Source organism: Capra hircus, chromosome 3 (genome assembly GCF_001704415.2).
Source record: "Capra hircus breed San Clemente chromosome 3, ASM170441v1, whole genome shotgun sequence".
NCBI lineage: Eukaryota > Metazoa > Chordata > Mammalia > Artiodactyla > Bovidae > Capra > Capra hircus.
This window is the reverse complement of record NC_030810.1, coordinates 50,873,813-50,890,541: the sequence shown is the minus strand read 5'-3', so window position 1 is coordinate 50,890,541 and position 16,729 is coordinate 50,873,813. Positions and strand designations below refer to the sequence as shown.

Here is a 16,729-nt window from a genome sequence, read left to right as displayed (position 1 = left end):
CCTTCCTGCTCTCTTGCTGCGCTTTGATGACATTCGCAGGGTGCATAGTGTACAGCTGTGTCCTTCACACCACAACCCACAACTTAAAATGCTAATGGGTGTGTGGGGGGGGATGGGGGTTGGGGAATGCTCAGAGCTTATCAAACCAGCCCTGCAGTGAAATCACCCAACACAGAGCTGTCAGAAACCTCTTCAAGAAACTGGCTGTCAATCTGCCTCCGAGGAGCTTAGAGGAAAAGTTAGAGCTCTGAGGTTGGAATTTAACAAGAAATCCACATGACCTCTATCCTGCATGTAGAGGCTTTAGAAATTTTGGAGACATTTCGCCTTTTTAAAATACAGGGCCTGGGGCTGGATGTATGAGGAAGCAGATTAACCCTTTCAGGACACTGGATTCCAGAGAGGAGATGGAAAGAAGTAACCTATTAATGGCAGATTGTTCCCAGCATAATGAGAGGCATCCTGACAATGCATTTACCTCTAAAAGTGGACAGGCAATACAGAGAATTCAAACCTCTGTATAATTGTTACTTTCCGTGGATGTATCACGAGGTTTCAAGCCCAGCTTCCTATTTACTTCCAATAGATCAACTTAAGGATTTCACAGATAGACTGTTTACTTAAAAAAAACACCAAGATCGTCTTTCTGGGGCTTGAGAAAATATGACACATACCCTTTTCAAAAACTCCCGTTGTTTAGCCTCACTGAAGAGGCAGTTTGGGGGTTAAATTAAATTTAGCCCTAAATAAATAAATTTAATGCTAAATAAGTACAGAATCTGTCCAACATGTATTTATTTAAATTGCCTTGGCTTTCACAGAGCTAACCTTGTGCTCTGTATCAAAAAGAGAGATTTCAGTAGGAAGGGGAGAGACGATTTTAAAGAAAATCTCTTTTTATTCCCTTTACCCTCTTGTAAAAAGCCAGGTCGCTTCATCATGATTTCTTTTTTTTAAAGCCAAATCCAGACTGTTCTCCGTGCTGGCTGAGTTTGTTAAATCCTTGGCTGGCAGGGATAGGCTGGCGACCTGGTGTGTGAAGCGCTTCTGATCCTGGCTGCCCATCAGGGGGAAACAGTGCTGGGTTTTGTCTTGCTTCTATTTGTACTTTCTGTCCTCATTTAAATCAAATTCCTTTGGGATTATGTTGTGTATTTAAAATGGTGTAGAATTTGTGAACACAGCCAACATCCTGATATGTTGGTGGGGAGTGCCCTGTTTTATTGTCAGCAAAATAAATAGAAGAAAATAGTTGACACATAATGGTATATAATCTATTGAAGAAATATTGTTAGTATAATTGTTGACAAGAATAGAATAAGCAACTCCTTTAAAATAGCTCTTCAAAGAGTGCCCCTTTGAAATAGTTAGATCATCAGGAGATAATATTTATATTATCTCTTAGGTTAAATCGTGGTTTTATTAGAGGCCCCCCCTTTTTTTTTAATTGAAAAATTAAAGTGGCAAAAATCAGCCATGGTAACCCCATGGTGTATTGGTATTTCATGAAACTGAATGTCTCTCACACTCACAGTGAGTTCCCTGTTTGTTTTGGTTAAATCAAACAAATCCTCAGCATAACCCAGCTGGGTTCAGGCTCCTCACTCCCATATGCCATACAGTCTTTAAGGTCTTATTTCAGGCTTGGGAGTTTGTGATTCTGTTACAATTTTAATTAGTTTCCATCATCTTTTTCATCTCAATTCTCTTCTATCTTGCCCAGTCCATAATGATTGTATCTTCCTTTGGCAGTGGTTTTCAATGAGGGGTAATTTCATACCATCTCTTCTCTCACTTGGGGACATTTGGTGGTGTCTGGGCACATTTTTGAGTGTCACAACTGGAAGAAAGGGTCTGGCATCCAGTGGACAGAAACTAGGCATGCTCATTCTAAGCACCCTTCACTGCACAGCATAGTCCCCACAGCAAAGAAGTACCTGGCCCAATAGGGCCAAGTGTGAGAAAGCTTATTCTAAATGTATGGGCTGACCCTTATCTGTACCATTCATTTGGCATGGGATCAAACATTTTTCCTAGTATTATAATTTAAATGATTGCTTTTATCTATATTCCTAAAATAGTTTTATTTCTCCTTTATGCTAAGCACATTTATCTAGTGCTCTAGTGATCTCATGCAATCCTGTGGCTTTAAGTACTATCTATAAACTGATGATTCTCAAATGTATATGTCCAATTCTGAACTCTTTTCAAGTCCATTATCATATTCAACTAATGACTGAGCATCTTCAGTTGGCTGAATTCAGTGTGTTCAAAGTGAATTCTTGATGCTGTCACAAACTTGATCCTCACTCATCTTCCTCATCCAAGTCAGTCTACCCAGTTATTCTGGCCTGAGACCTAGGAGATATTCTTGATTTTTCTCTATTCCTCACCTCCCACCTCCAATCTTTGATGAAGTCCTGATCTTCCTGCTCCCATTTCCCCCTACCTTCTTTTTGGCTCCCATATAATTAGAATGTTCTATTAAAAGTCTAAATCAGATCATATCCCTGTCCTGCTTAAACTCTCCAGTAGTTCTGGATGGCTCTTAAATATAATCCAAAGTCTTTACCTCCAAGGCCTTGTGTGCCTTGGCCTTTCTTGTGCCTCTCTGGCCTCATCTTTGCTCCCTTCCGCATGTCGCACCCTTAAGCCTCTTGACCCTCTTTCTGATGTTTGAATGCCCCAAGCTCATCCCCACTTCAGCAGGATAGCCATGACCATTCAGTCTGCAGCATTCTCCAGCAGGCCTCCCAGACCTGTCCCAGACTGTGCTTGTCCCTCTCTCCATTCAGGTCTCTTCAGAATGCCTTTCCTGATGACCTAATTGGCCTGGTTCTCCAACTCTTTATAACCCAATATGCTATTTTTTTCAAGTAGTTTTCATTCTCTGAATTTACTTTATTCATTTATTTCTTCGTGTGTTTGTTATCTCCCCCTTCCTAACAACATACGTTTCATGTGTGAAGAACCCCATCTTGCACATCAGTTCAGTCAGTTCACTTGCATCCGACTCTGAGACTCCATGGACTGCAGCACGCCAGGCTTCCCTGTCAAGCACCAACTCCAGAGTTTACTAAAACTCATTCATGTCCATCAAGTCTGTGATGCCATCCACAATCTCATCCTCTGTCATTCCCTTCTCCTCCTGCCTTCAATCTTTCCCAGCATCAGGGTCTTTTCCAATGAGTCAGTTCTTCACATCAGGTGGCCAAAGTATTAGAGCTTCAGTTTCAGCATCAGTCCTTCCAATGAATATTCAGGACTGATTTCCTTTAGGATTGATGACTTTGATCTCCATGCAGGCCAAGGGACTCTCAAGAGTTTTCTCCAACACCACAGTTCAAAAACATCGTTCATCAGTGCTCAGCTTTCTTTATAGTCCAACTCTCACATTCATACATGACTACCGGAGAAACCATAGCTTTGACTAGACGGACCTTTGTTGGCAAAGTAATGTCTCTGCTTTTTTAATGTGCTGTCTAGGTTAGTCATAAGTTTTTTCCAAGGAGCAAGTGTCTTTTAATTTCATGGCTTCAGTCACCATCTACAGTGATTTTAGAGCCCCAAAAGATAAAGTCTGTAACTGTTTCCATTGTTTCCTCATCTATTTGCCATGAGGTGATGGGACCAGATGCCGTGAAATTAGTTTTCTGAATGTTGAGTTTTAAGCCAACTTTTTCACCCTCCTCTTTCACTTTCATCAAGAGGCTCTTTAGTTCTTTGCTTTCTGCCGTAAGGGTGGTGTCATCTGCCTATCTGAGGTTATTGATGTTTCTTCTGACAATCTTAATTCCAGTTTGTGCTTCATCCAGCCTGGCATTTCACATGATGTACTCTGCAAATAAGTTCAATAAGCAGGGTGAAAATATACAACCTTGACATACTCCTTTCCCTATTTGGAACTGGTCTGTTGTTGTTCTATGTCCAATTCTAACTGTTGCTTCTTGACCTGCATACAGATTTCTCAAGAGACAGATCAGGTGGTCTGGTATTCCCATCTCTTTAAGAATTTTCCACAGTTTGTTGTGATCTTCACAGTAAAGGCTTTGGCGTAGTCAATAAAGCAGATATTTTTCTGGTATTCTCTTGCTTTTTTGTTGATCCAACAGATGTTGGCAATTTGATCTCTGGTTCCTCTGCCTTCTAAATCCAGCTTGAACATATGGAAGTTCTTGGTTCATGTACTGTTGAAGCCTGGCTTGGAGAATTTTGAGCATTATTTTGCTAGCATGTGAGATGAGTGCAGTTGTACGGTAGTTTGAACATTCTCTGTCAATCCCTTTCTTAAGGATTGGAATGAAAACTGACCTTTTCCAGTCCTGTGGCCACTGCTGAGTTTTCCAAATTTGCTGGCACATTGAGTGCAGCACTTTCACAGCATCATCTTTTAGGATTTGAAATAGCTCAATGGAATTCCATCACCTCCACTAGCTTTGTAGTGATGCTTCCTAAGGCCTACTTGACTTCACATTCCAGGATGTCTGGCTCTAAGTGAGTGATCACACCATCATGGTTATCTGGATCATGAAGATCCTTTTTGTGTGCTTCTTCTGTGTATTCTTGCCACCTCTTCTTAGTATCTTCTGCTTCTATTAGCTCCATACCATTTCTGTCATTTATTGTGTCCATCTTTGCATGAAATGTTCCCTTGGTATCATTAATTTTCTTGAAAAGATCTCTAGTCTTTCACATTCTATTGTCTTCCTCTATTTCTTTGCATTGATCGCTGAGGAAGACTTTCTTATCTCTCCTTGCTATTCTTTGGAACTTTGCCTTCAAAAAGGTATATCTTTCCTTTTCTCCTTTGCCTTTCACTTCTCTTCTTTTCACAGCTATTTGTAAGGCCTCCTCAGACAACCATTTTTCATTTTTGAATTTCTTTTTCTTGGGGACGATCTTGATCACTGCCTCCTGTAAAATGCCACAAACCTCCATCCATAGTTCTTCAGGCACTCCGTCTATCGTATGTCTCGAATGTAGTAAATAATAAATGTTTATCGTATTCATGAATATAAAATTGCCCATGTACATACCAGTCTCTTCTACGTAAGTGGTAGATGACTTACTGTTGTTATCTAGTATTTTATGTGTACTGTTAAAGTATGAAGTCACTGAGTATATTTTGACCATCGTTAAATCCTGTATCTTCTGTACAAAGCAGACGCTAAGTGAACATTTTGCAGTGTTTATTTCTTTGTTTAGACTCTTAACATTTATTAGCAATACTCTAGAACATAGAAGAACCTTACGTTAATTATAAGTATTTAATAAATGTTTGCAGAGATGCAAAGTTCCTAAAACTACTGGGCTGTATTTTGTTTTTAAGGTTGGAATAGCAGCATGCCAAATTGCGAGAGCTTACGGCTTAAAGGTTTTGGGCACAGCTAGTACTGAGGAAGGACAAAAGATTGTTTTGGAAAATGGAGCCCACAAAGTGTTTAATCACAAAGAAGCTAACTATATTGATAAAATTAAGGTAAAATTGTTCTGTAATTTTATAAAACTAAAATTTTGTGTCATGTTCTTTCATAAGTTTTTTTTTATCAACTACTCTCTTCAAATTGTTTGTTTTGCCTATGTATTTTAAAGCTTTAATTAATTTAAAAGTAGAGATGTCTACTTTTCAAAACTTCACTATCATTTCTGTCTTATTTATTTTTACTAAATAAAATATAGCCTCTCTAGAAGCTTATAGTTATAAAAATCAGTACTCTTTAACGCAAATCACATTTTAAGTAAAGCCACAGCTTTGTATTTACAGCTGTGAGGCATTTTTTAAACATTTATTTTTATATATTGTGAAATGATCACCACAGTAAATTTAGTTAACATCTGTCCCCATACATAGTTATAAAATTTTATTTCTTGTGATGAGAACTTTTAAGATCTATTCTCTTAGCAACTTTCAAACATGTAATACAGTATTTCTAACTGTAGTCACTGTCCATTACATCCTCATGATTTATTTATTTTACAACTGGAAATTTGTGCCTTTTGATCCCACCTTTATCCATTTCCCCCGTTCCCCACCCCTTGCCCCACCTCTGGCATCAAAAAGGTATTCTTAATATAACTTCTATTGGTATAAATTTTCCATAGAAAGTTAAATTATCCGTGGATTACAGACTGGATCTGTCTGGCCTGGGGAATTAAGTTTCTTTGTCTACTGGATGTTTTTGGAGGAGAAACCGCTGCCTCATGTAAATGGTGAGGCAGGATTGACTGTGTCGTCTATTCCATTGCTGCAGCCTCATGCAAGCAGGTTCTGGAGTTCTCCATCTTTGCCATAGCAACAATTCATTAAACACTGATTGCTTTGCTGATCCTCACACTACTTGCTCATGTTGAGAAAGAATTAGGATATCCCAGGTACTGATTACAATGTAAACAAGGTCATTACAAACTGCGGAAGAAACGCGTGTGAGTTTGTTTGTTACCTCTAAATCATCTTGCCAAAAACCTGAATAAAGGCTCTCCTTTGTATATGCTGAGGAATACAAAATTGATTGAGCATGCACTCCTGATGTCATTATCAAAGATGAAAATTGGCCAGTTATTTTAAGAATAGGTTTTTGTTTTGCAATGTAATTCTAAAACCACAAGACCTTATAGCTTCTATCTCTTATACTGGTTCCTCCTGCTTAAGTCTCTCTCATTCTCCAAAAACATTCTCTTAACCTTTTCTCCTCATCTTCCCTCCTTTACCACACATTTCTTGAAAAAGTAGGGGGTACTTAAACTCTTACTTCCTTACCTCCCACTGCAATTTTGCTTCCACCCCAGGGCTCTCCAGGTGGCCCTAGTGGTCAAGAACCTGCCTGACAGTGTAGGAGATGTAAGAGATGCAGGTTCGATCCTTGGGTCAGGAAGATGCCCTTGACAAGTGCCACCCATCCCAATATTCTTGGCTGGAGAATCCCATGGATGGAGGAGCCGGGTGGGCTACAGTCCATGGGGTCGCAAGGAGTCGAACATGACTGAAGTGACTTAGCCCGCACGCACATACCAGCTACTTACCTGGCTTGTCAGGGGCGCTGATAATCCCATCACCCGTCAGCTGCTCTTGGCTCAGTTCTCATTGTACTTGACCCTGACCACACCTCCTGGAAGCTGGCTCTCTTCTCACTTCTCTAACTTCACTTTTAGTCTCCCTCCTCTTCATTTCACTTGGTATTCCATAGGTCTTTCCTCTTGGTCTCTCACTTTCTCTGGTGCTACACCGTCACCCTGACCATCTCATACATGTCGTTACACTGCTGGTTTCCAGCACTGTCTCTGGCCTGTTTCATTCCTTCACACCACCAGCCTGCTAGACATGGCCGTTCATCTGGTCCCCCAGGATAGACACCCACATTTCATTTCCCGTTCCTGTTGTTTAATCACCTTTCTGCCTCTTGCACATCAAATTGGTCACCTTATCTATCAGTTTGATCTCTGACATGCCTTTCATATCTGTCTTTGTTTCTCTTTCCCCTTCACTGTTGTAACTTCATTTAGTCCTCATCTTTTCCAGTCTTGACTTACTCACAGCTGAGCTAATGCCCCCTTCTCTCTCCTCTACTGTCTCCAGAGTCCTTTGGTTCTCTGTTTCAAAGAAAGAAACAGAAAAACATCCTCAGAAATAAACGAGAGCTCCATGAGAATAGGAATTTCTATTTTCTTGTTCCCTGCTGTACTTCCAGGGCCTAAAACAGTGCCTGGCACAAGAATTAACTAATGAACATCTGTCTCCACAAAGTCCGAATCTTTTAACATGGCATTTGATGTATTTTCGTAGTCTGAACCAATTTGTAGTCTCTTATCTCCTACCTCTCCCCTCCCACCCCCACCCCCATCTCCTTCACAAATGCATACTCCAGCTCTGCTGGGCCACTTGCCAATTCCAGCTTTGACTCTCCATCCCTGTGTCTTTGCTCTTCTGTTTCTTTTGTCCAGACTGACTGCCTCATGTCTAGCTTCTCCTTGACCCTTCTTCCTTCTGTTCTACTTAAGAACTCCTACTTACCCCTCAGGACTGAGATCATCATCTCTGTGGAATTTTCTTTGACCTTTACAGGTGATCAGAGTTGTAACCTTTCCCCTCCTCTAAAACGTATGGTTTGTTTCCCTGGTGGCTCAGATGGTAAAGCATCTGTCTGCAGTGCAGGAGACCTGGGTTTGATCCCTGGGTCGGGAAGATCCCCTGGAGAAGGAAATGGCAGCCCACTCCAGTACTCTTGCCTGGAAGATCCCATGGACCGAGGAACCTGGTAGGCTACAGTCCATGGGGTCGCAAAGAGTCAGACATGACTTCACTTTCACTTTCAATGCAGTACTTAGCCCATCACATCACACCTTTAATTGTAGTGTTTTCCATTTTCCTCTTTATTTTGGGTTCTCTATGTCCATCTTGACATTCATAATACCTCACACAGTGCTGGGCATAGGTGTTCATTTTTTTCTTAAAATGAAAATATATAGCTTAGCTTATTTAAGAGCTGGTTTTAGATGTTGGGAATTGACATCAGAAAGACCAAAAGAAAAGGAGTAGTGTTCCAAGCTGATTGTAGACCACTGAGAACACAACTAAATGCGCACGTGCACACATGCACACACACACACACACACACACACACAGAATACTGCAATACCAAAAAGTCAGTATTTTTTTTCTTTTGTTGTCTGTTTTTTAATAAAAATGGGAGCACCAGTGCAGTTTTTGATTTTTGATTTGTTGCTTCTTCCTCTATTAAAATACATTTTGAAGACAGAAAATTTTCACCTAAGGAAGAAGTACTTTATAGTCAAGTTGAGTCTAAACACATGAAAATTTTGGACAAATTTTATTTCATTATAGCAATTTATTTAATACAATTCTGTCATTCTAGATGTGGCTGGTACCTTGGAATTGCAGCATCACTGTATAATTAAGTTATCTTAAAATTGGCATTATTACTCTTTAAAAATATAGCATTTTATGTCATTTTAAATATATTTCTGTAATATATGGCACTATGATAATTTTTTTTCTAATCTACTTGCATTCTTTTATATTATATAGAAATCTGTTGGTGAAAAAGGAGTTGATGTGATTATTGAAATGTTAGCTAATGTAAATCTTAGCAATGATTTGAATCTTTTGTCACATGGAGGACGAGTGATAGTAAGTATTTCCTTTTTTTTATCACTCTGCAGTTTTTTCATAATTTAACACTATTTTTCAGTTATCTTTAACTATAGACATGTTGTTTTTCATACTAGGTTGTTGGCAGCAGAGGCCCTATTGAAATAAACCCACGGGACACCATGACAAAGGAATCTAGCATAAAAGGAGTTACTCTGTTTTCATCCACCAAGGTAGGAAAGTGATACATTGGGGTAATTTGCCTAGTCAGACAGACTGAAAATTTAAGTAGATGTTAAGGTTAGTTATCTAAGTGGGTTAAGGATTAATCCCTGGAAGAATACTAGGGTGACAATATAATTTATTTTTAGGCCAGGGCACTTATGAAGGAGAGAGGAGATACTGTTGGTAATTACCAGTTACTCCATAACAATAGCTATTTTGTAAACTGAGACTGCCACAGACAAATTGCAGTGTTGGTTAGCATATAGGAAACTACTGTTTTTATAGTTCTGGACAAGTTGACAAAAGCTACACATTTACGAGAAAACTCTTACTGCTTTCTTAGACTCTAAAAAATGTTAATGCTTCTGAAAATTGTCATGTGTTCCTCTATTGAAAAAGACGTTTTCTTTCCCTCAGGAGGAATTTCAGCAGTTTGCAGCAGCCCTTCACGCCGGAATGGAAATTGGTTGGTTGAAACCAGTAATAGGTCCCCAGTATTTACTGGAGAAGGCTGCCCAGGCTCATGAAAATATCATTCATAGCAGTGGGGCTACTGGAAAAATGATTCTTCTCTTAAAATGATCAATCCTTCCATTGATTTCCTGTGTAATTAGCGGTTCCATATCTCAGTTTTATGTGCATTGTGTTTGCTCTACTTAGCATTCATTTGATTCAGTGAATTTTAGTGATCATAAGCATTGGAGTACTGTTTATTTGATAGCTGGCAACTTTCTTTATGCCTTCTACTTCTCATCAAGGAATCACTGTAGTAGGAAATAGGATGTTAGTGGTCATTTGGCATTGGAGGACATTACAGAAATTCCTAAACGATGCTCATCATTAATCCCATACCTTTGACTAAAACATACTAATCCAAAATAGGACTGCTTAATTTCCACGCCTACTTCTCCTTATAAAGGCTCTTTAATCTCTGATTAGCCCAGAACTACATTGGACTCTGATGATTCTCTGGAGTAAGTGAGACCCCTTTCCCAAACTAATCCCATCTAGATCTACAAGTCTCTCAGAAAGGCAAGATAAACAGTGTTCAGAGAAATTTGTTATTTTCCCAATATCCCCAATATTTTATGATATTCACTAGGTTAATGAGCCACATATTCTGTGAGAACAGCAGCTTTCTTTTTGCTATAATGATACTGGGTGCATAGTTTCCAAATAGATATGTATTGATTGATTCAACTTCAAAGTAAATTTAGAATTATCTCTTTGTGTGATTGGGATCATATATTTTTATTTAAACTAATAATCAAATTAGATGCATTAAGAATGATCTGCTTTTGCTATTATAACATGGTAATTGCAATAAATTCTAGAGGCAATTAAAAATGGTGGTTTTCCTGTTTATTTTACATGTAATACTTGCCTTATATCAGGTTTACATAGCACCAAACTAAGGTTACTTCCTAACAGTGTTCTGTGTTGGAAGTCTTTATCTAAACTAAATAAAAGGTTAATTACCTGGAAATCTTGCCATCAATAATACATATGTTAGTCGCTCAGTCATGTCCAGCTCTTTGCAACCCCATGGACCTAGCCCACCAGGATCCTCTCCATGGGATTTCCTAGGCATTAATATTGGAGTGGGTTGCCATTTACTTCTTCAGGGGATCATCCTGACCAGGAATCAAACCCAGGTCGCCTGCATTCTGCATTGGTGGTGGATTCTTTACCATCTGAGCACTAGGGAAGCCATTAACATTATGTCTCAGGAAATGAGGTTTCGTTGTTATTTTTGTTCTTGTTTTTCTTCATGTGAACACAGCATGAACAACTGTCTGTTGTTGTATGGTTGGTTCTCTTGACCTAATTTGTTCTGTTGAATAACAATTTCTAGTTTGAACTGGGAATCCTGCTTTCATAGTGAACAGAAAGCACTGCTAACTTTTATAATTCAGGGCCGTCATTGGCTTCTGGCTCATATGCCATGCGGAAGTGTTTTTACTATTTGTATTTTCCAAGTTTATTTGTTATTTCTTTTACAGGTTAGTCTTGTACAGTAAAATAACATTTGAAAAAGTTGTTTAAAAAGCAGTGTTAATGAACCTAGAGACTAGCATTTTATATCGTTTCAAAATGGAAGATTTCTTCCCATTCAAAAAGATAAAGGAATAATTATTTTGTAGAAGTCAGCTTAATCTGTTTTCACATTTGCCTCATCTGTTGAATAAGCTAAAGCATACTGCTGACTTAACACTGCACAATTCATTAATACAGTTCAGTTATTTCAAAGAAAAAACTAGCCAAATTGTATGCATTAACTACTAGATTTGTGATTATATAGCGTTGGACATATTTCCTGCACACATCTCCTTGTCATTCTAGTTCTGTCCTTGTCTGAGTTTTCAGCAAACCATTTCCACAGCACTATTGCTGCTTATAGTCCAGGGCTACTACCCCAGTCACCGGTGCTGTCCCTGATACAAAATAGAGAATAACTTGTAGAATCAGCAAGCATTATTTCATGTTTTAACCATCTGAATTTCTGTCCATTTGCTTTGACCTTAGTGTTTGCTTAGAATCATATAATATGTGTGTTAAAAGATCAAACAGATCAGCTACCCTGAGCCTAAGAAGGTGAATTGTCATGCCAGTGGTCACATGATTAGTAGGATAAAGCTGAGCTGACATTATGTTGGTGGCCTGAGATTAAACTCGTTTAATTTCCAGGCCTTTGGCATTCCTGGCTTTTAACCCTAGCTATTACACTTGTTGGGCTGCCTGCTTTCCAGCCTCATTTTGCCCGAGATTGTTAGTTCTGACCCTGTTAATCATTTTTGCCTCAGTTGTCATTTACCTTCTGATTCAAGTCTTTTATGAAGGGATTATTCTATTATTTCAAAATGTTGAATACATTGAGTTTGGAAGGCACTGTGCTGGAATTTGAGGATACAAAGGTATATAAGACATAGTCCACATTCTTGAGCTTAAAACGGAGTAGAGATGAGAGCTGAGTAAAACACATGGAGTAAAATGTGTGTGTGTATATATATATATGTATAGATAGATAGATTTATTTTAAGGAATTTTCTTATACAGTTATGGGGCCTGATGAGTTTCTGTATTGCAGTACTAAGGCAGAATTATTTCTCTGGGAAACCTCAATTTTTGTCCTATGGCTTTCAACTGATTGCATGAGGCCTACCTGCATCATGGAGGGTAATCTACGTAAAACAATCTACTTAAAACATGATACATTGACACAAAACTGACCATCACAAAAGGTGACCTAGGGACAAAAATGAGGGACACCTAGTGTAGCTTGAGGTTGCCAACTACACACTTATATTTCAATGCATTTGTTCGCTCCTGCTATCCAAAGTAGCTTTGGCCAGAGAAGTACAAAATAACTTGTATGCTTCAGAAAAGGGAAGAAAAATCAGGTAGCATTTTATAATGTCTTTAGCTCAGCTTTACAGAGGCAAGAAATCCTATGTGTGCCAAGGGGCCTCCACAATTCGCAATGTAAAAGCTTTTTTTCTGCACAAGATAACTCAAGAACAGCAGGTCACTTTGACCTGGCTCTTTCAACCTCTTCAACCATGTCTCACAGACAGGAAAACACCTCAGCTCAATCCTTAGTTCTTTTTCCAATGCTACCTTTTCCTTTGGTCCAGTGATTTTTTTTTTAATGTCATTTAAAACTGTCGTAGGACAATTTTGCTAATCCATAGGGCTTGAAGGTGAAGGTGAAGTCGCTCAGTCGTGTCTGACTCTTTGCGACCCCGTGGACTGTAACCTACTAGGCTTCTCCGTCCATGGGATTCTCCAGGCAAGAATACTGGAGTGGATTGCCATTTCCTTCTCCAGGGGATCTTCCCGACCCAGGGATCGAACCCAGGTCTCCTGCATTGGAGGCAGACGCTTTAACCTCTGAGCCACCAGGGAAGCAATCCATAGGGCTTAGGAATAGCTTGTTTTGTGGGAGCTTCCTCCAGCCAAGGAAGGAGTCTAGGAAATGTATCACAGAAAGAAATCTAAATCCACTTTGACCCGTGTCAATGATTGATAGGTGTTGATGGGGACAGTCCATGTATGTTCTTTAAGAGGGAGTCTAACACTGATCCCAAACTGATTTCCTGATATAGATGCTCATTACGCATGTGTTAAATGTGGCGATGGGCTTTCCAGGTGGCTCAGTAGGAAAGAATGCACCTGCCAGTACAGGAGACGGCTTCAGCCCTTGGGTTGGGAAGATCCCCTTGAGAAAGGAATGGCCACCCACTCCAGTATTCTTGCCTGGAAAATCCATGGACAGAGGGGCTTGGCAGGGTACAGTCTATGGGGTCACAGAAGAGTCGGACATGACTGAGTGACAGCACGAATGCACGCAAGTAAATGCGGCCACAGATTAGCAGTCTTGGATTTTATCTTTTCCCAGCTTCATGTAAAGGTATCCACAAAGAGACAACAGTACTAATAACTAAAGAGGAAACCCTGTGCCAAAGTCCATTGGGAATATATACTAACTCCAGTGTCAATCATTTGACATATTGACCCAAATTACCTGCAGAGTAGGTAACAAGAAAAAGCCTCCACCTCAGTCACTACCTCTAATGCAGGCCACCTACAGTATCAAACCTTATTACACAGAAAGTATCTGAGCCAGCTAGAGACATATGCCCAGTCCTCAGCATTCCTCATGTCCTTTTTAGAAACTACAGGATTAAATTTTTGGTACAACTTCAGGTTCAAGAATTCACACTCTTGGATATACAGTCACTCCAGAGAAAGCCTTGTAAGTGGGTGGAGAGTGGCAGACTCGGATTATAGCAAATGCTGGAGAGTACACAGCAGTCACACGACAGACATTTGTCCTTGACTTTAGAAAAGCCAGACTAAGAGCTGTCGACTGGGGGGAAAAGGCACAAATAAAACATCAGAGTTAAAGTTAAGTTTTATTTGGGGGCAGAATGAGGACTATAGCCCAGGAGACAGTGTCTCAAATAGCTCTGAGAAACTGCTCCAGAGGAGATGGTCAGTATATATGTGATTTTGATGAAGGGGAATTACATGCAATCAAGCACATATGTTTCACAGCATATTGCTGCTAGTCTTGGGAAGGTCACTGCTAGTCACGATGAGCAGACGTCACCATGAAGGACTTGGATGCTTTTCTAAATACAAGGGGATGCAAGAATTGGGCTCATAAAATCTGAAATATCTAATTATCTGAAACCCGTTCTGCCAGGTTTTCCCAGAGTACAAAGTTCTTCATTGCTGGTCTTCACCTGAACTTTCAGGGGGTGTTGAAAGAGCAGCTGCAGCAGCTCATAATTTGATCCTTGTCGAGGTAGATGGCAAGTGCCAATTTGTAGGTGACAGAGCAGAAGACATTCATGTCTTACTTGAGCGAGCAGTTAAGAGGCCACCTCACTCCAGGTGTGGATCTGAGAAGAACAGCTCCCTGATGAGCAGGGAGGAGAGCCAGGGCACATGAAGCCCACTGGTAGGGTTAAGAGCATGGGTTATGGAGGCGGAAGACCTGGCTTTAAATCCTGGCTCTACTATTGACTAGTTTTAGAGTCCTGGGCAAGTTACCAAGTGATCTGAAGTCTCGATTTCCTTACATGTAATATGGTAGTAACATCTACCTCAGAGAGTTTGTGCAAGTTAAAAAACATAATGTCTGCTGCTAAGTCACTTCAGTCATGTCCAACTCTGTGCGACCCCATAGATGGCAGCCCACCAGGCTCCCCCATCCCTGGGATTCTCCAGGTAAGAATATTGGAGTGGGTTGCCATTTCCTTCTCCAGTGCATGAAAGTGAAAAGTCAAAGTGAAGTCGCTCATCCATGTCCAACTCAGCAACCCCATGGACTGCAGCCTACAAGGTTACTCCGTCCATGGCATTTTCCAGGCAAGAGTACTGGAGTGGGGAGCCATTGCCTTCTCCGAAGATAATGTCTACAAAGTACTTCTTAGCACTCTGTCTTGCAGTTCAGTTCAGTTCAGTCGCTCAGTCGTGTCTGACTCTGCAACCCCATGAACCTCAGCACGCCAGGCCTCCCTGTCCATCGCAAACTCCCGGAGTCCACCCAAACCCATGTCCATTGAGTTGGTGATGCCATCCATCTCATCCTCTGTCGTCCCCTTCTCCCCCTGCCCTCAATCTTTCCCAGCATCAGGGTCTTTTCAAATAAGTCAGCTCTTTGCATCACATGGCCAAAGTATTGGAGTTTCAGCTTCAACATCAGTCCTTTCAATGAACACCCAGGACTGATCTCCTTTAGGATGGACTGGTTGGATCTCCTTGCAATCCAAGGGACTCTGAAGAGTCTTCTCCAACACCACAGTTCAAAAGCATCAATTCTTTGGTGCTCAGCCCTCTTTATAGTCCAACTCTCACATCCATACATGACTACTGGCAAAACCATAGCCTTGACTAGACGGACCTTTGTTGACAAAGTAATGTCTCTGCTTTTTAATATGCTGTCTAGGTTGGTCATAACTTTCCTTCCAAGGAGTAAGCATCTTTTAATTTCATGGCTGCAATCACTATCTGCAGTGATTTTAGAACCCCCCAAAATAAAGTCAGCCACTGTTTCTACTGTTCCTCCATCTATTTGCCATGAAGTGATGGGACCAGATGCCATGATCTTCGTTTTCTGAATGTTGAACTTTAAGCCAACTTTTCCACTCTCCTCTTTCACTTTCATCAAAAGGCTCTTTAGTTCTTCTTCACTTTCTGCCATAAGGGTGGAGTCATCTGCATATCTGAGGTTATTGATAATTCTCCCAGCAGTCTTCATTCCAACTTGTGCTTCCTCCAGCCCAGCGTTTCTCATGATGTACTCTGCATATAAGTTAAATAAGCAGGGTGACAATATACAGCCTTGATGTACTCATTTTCCTATTTGGAACCAGTCTGTTGTTCCACATCCAGTTCTAACTGTTGCTTCCTGACCTGCATATAAGTTTCTTAAGAGGCAGGTCAGGTGGTCTGGTATTCCTGTCTCCTTCAGAATTTTCCACGGTTTATTGTGATCCACTCAGTCAAAGGCTTTGGCATAGTCAATAAAGCAAAAATAGATGTTCTTCTGGAACTCTCTTGCTTTTTCCATGATCCAGGAGATGTTGGCAATTTGATCTCTGGTTCCTCTGCCTTTTCTAAAACCAGCTTTAACATTGGGAAGTTCACAGTTCATGTATTGCTGAAGCCTGGCTTGGAGAATTTTGAGCATTACTTTACTAGCATGTGAGATGAGTGCAATTGTGCAGTAGTTTGAGCATTCTTTTGCATTGCCTTTCTTTGGGATTGGAATGAAAACTGACTTTTTACAGTCCTGCAGAAAGTGTCTAAATAATCATCCTTTCATTTTTATTAACCATAAGAAATAAGTTGAGAAAAAGGAGGAATGAAGATGGAGCATCCTGAAAG

At 40.2% G+C, this 16,729-nt stretch overlaps 1 protein-coding gene across 1 annotated transcript in view; it reads left to right on the top strand.

Annotated features, from left to right (window-relative positions):
• Positions 1–10,678, top strand: part of CRYZ (crystallin zeta) — a 28,533-nt gene extending 17,855 nt beyond the window's left edge. Inside the window, exons 6-9 of the mRNA XM_005678257.3 lie at positions 5,330–5,479; positions 9,044–9,145; positions 9,244–9,339; positions 9,749–10,678. Coding sequence (XP_005678314.1) covers positions 5,330–5,479; positions 9,044–9,145; positions 9,244–9,339; positions 9,749–9,913 — 513 coding nt within the window. The 3' untranslated portion in view covers positions 9,914–10,678. The remainder of the gene's footprint in view (positions 1–5,329; positions 5,480–9,043; positions 9,146–9,243; positions 9,340–9,748) is intronic.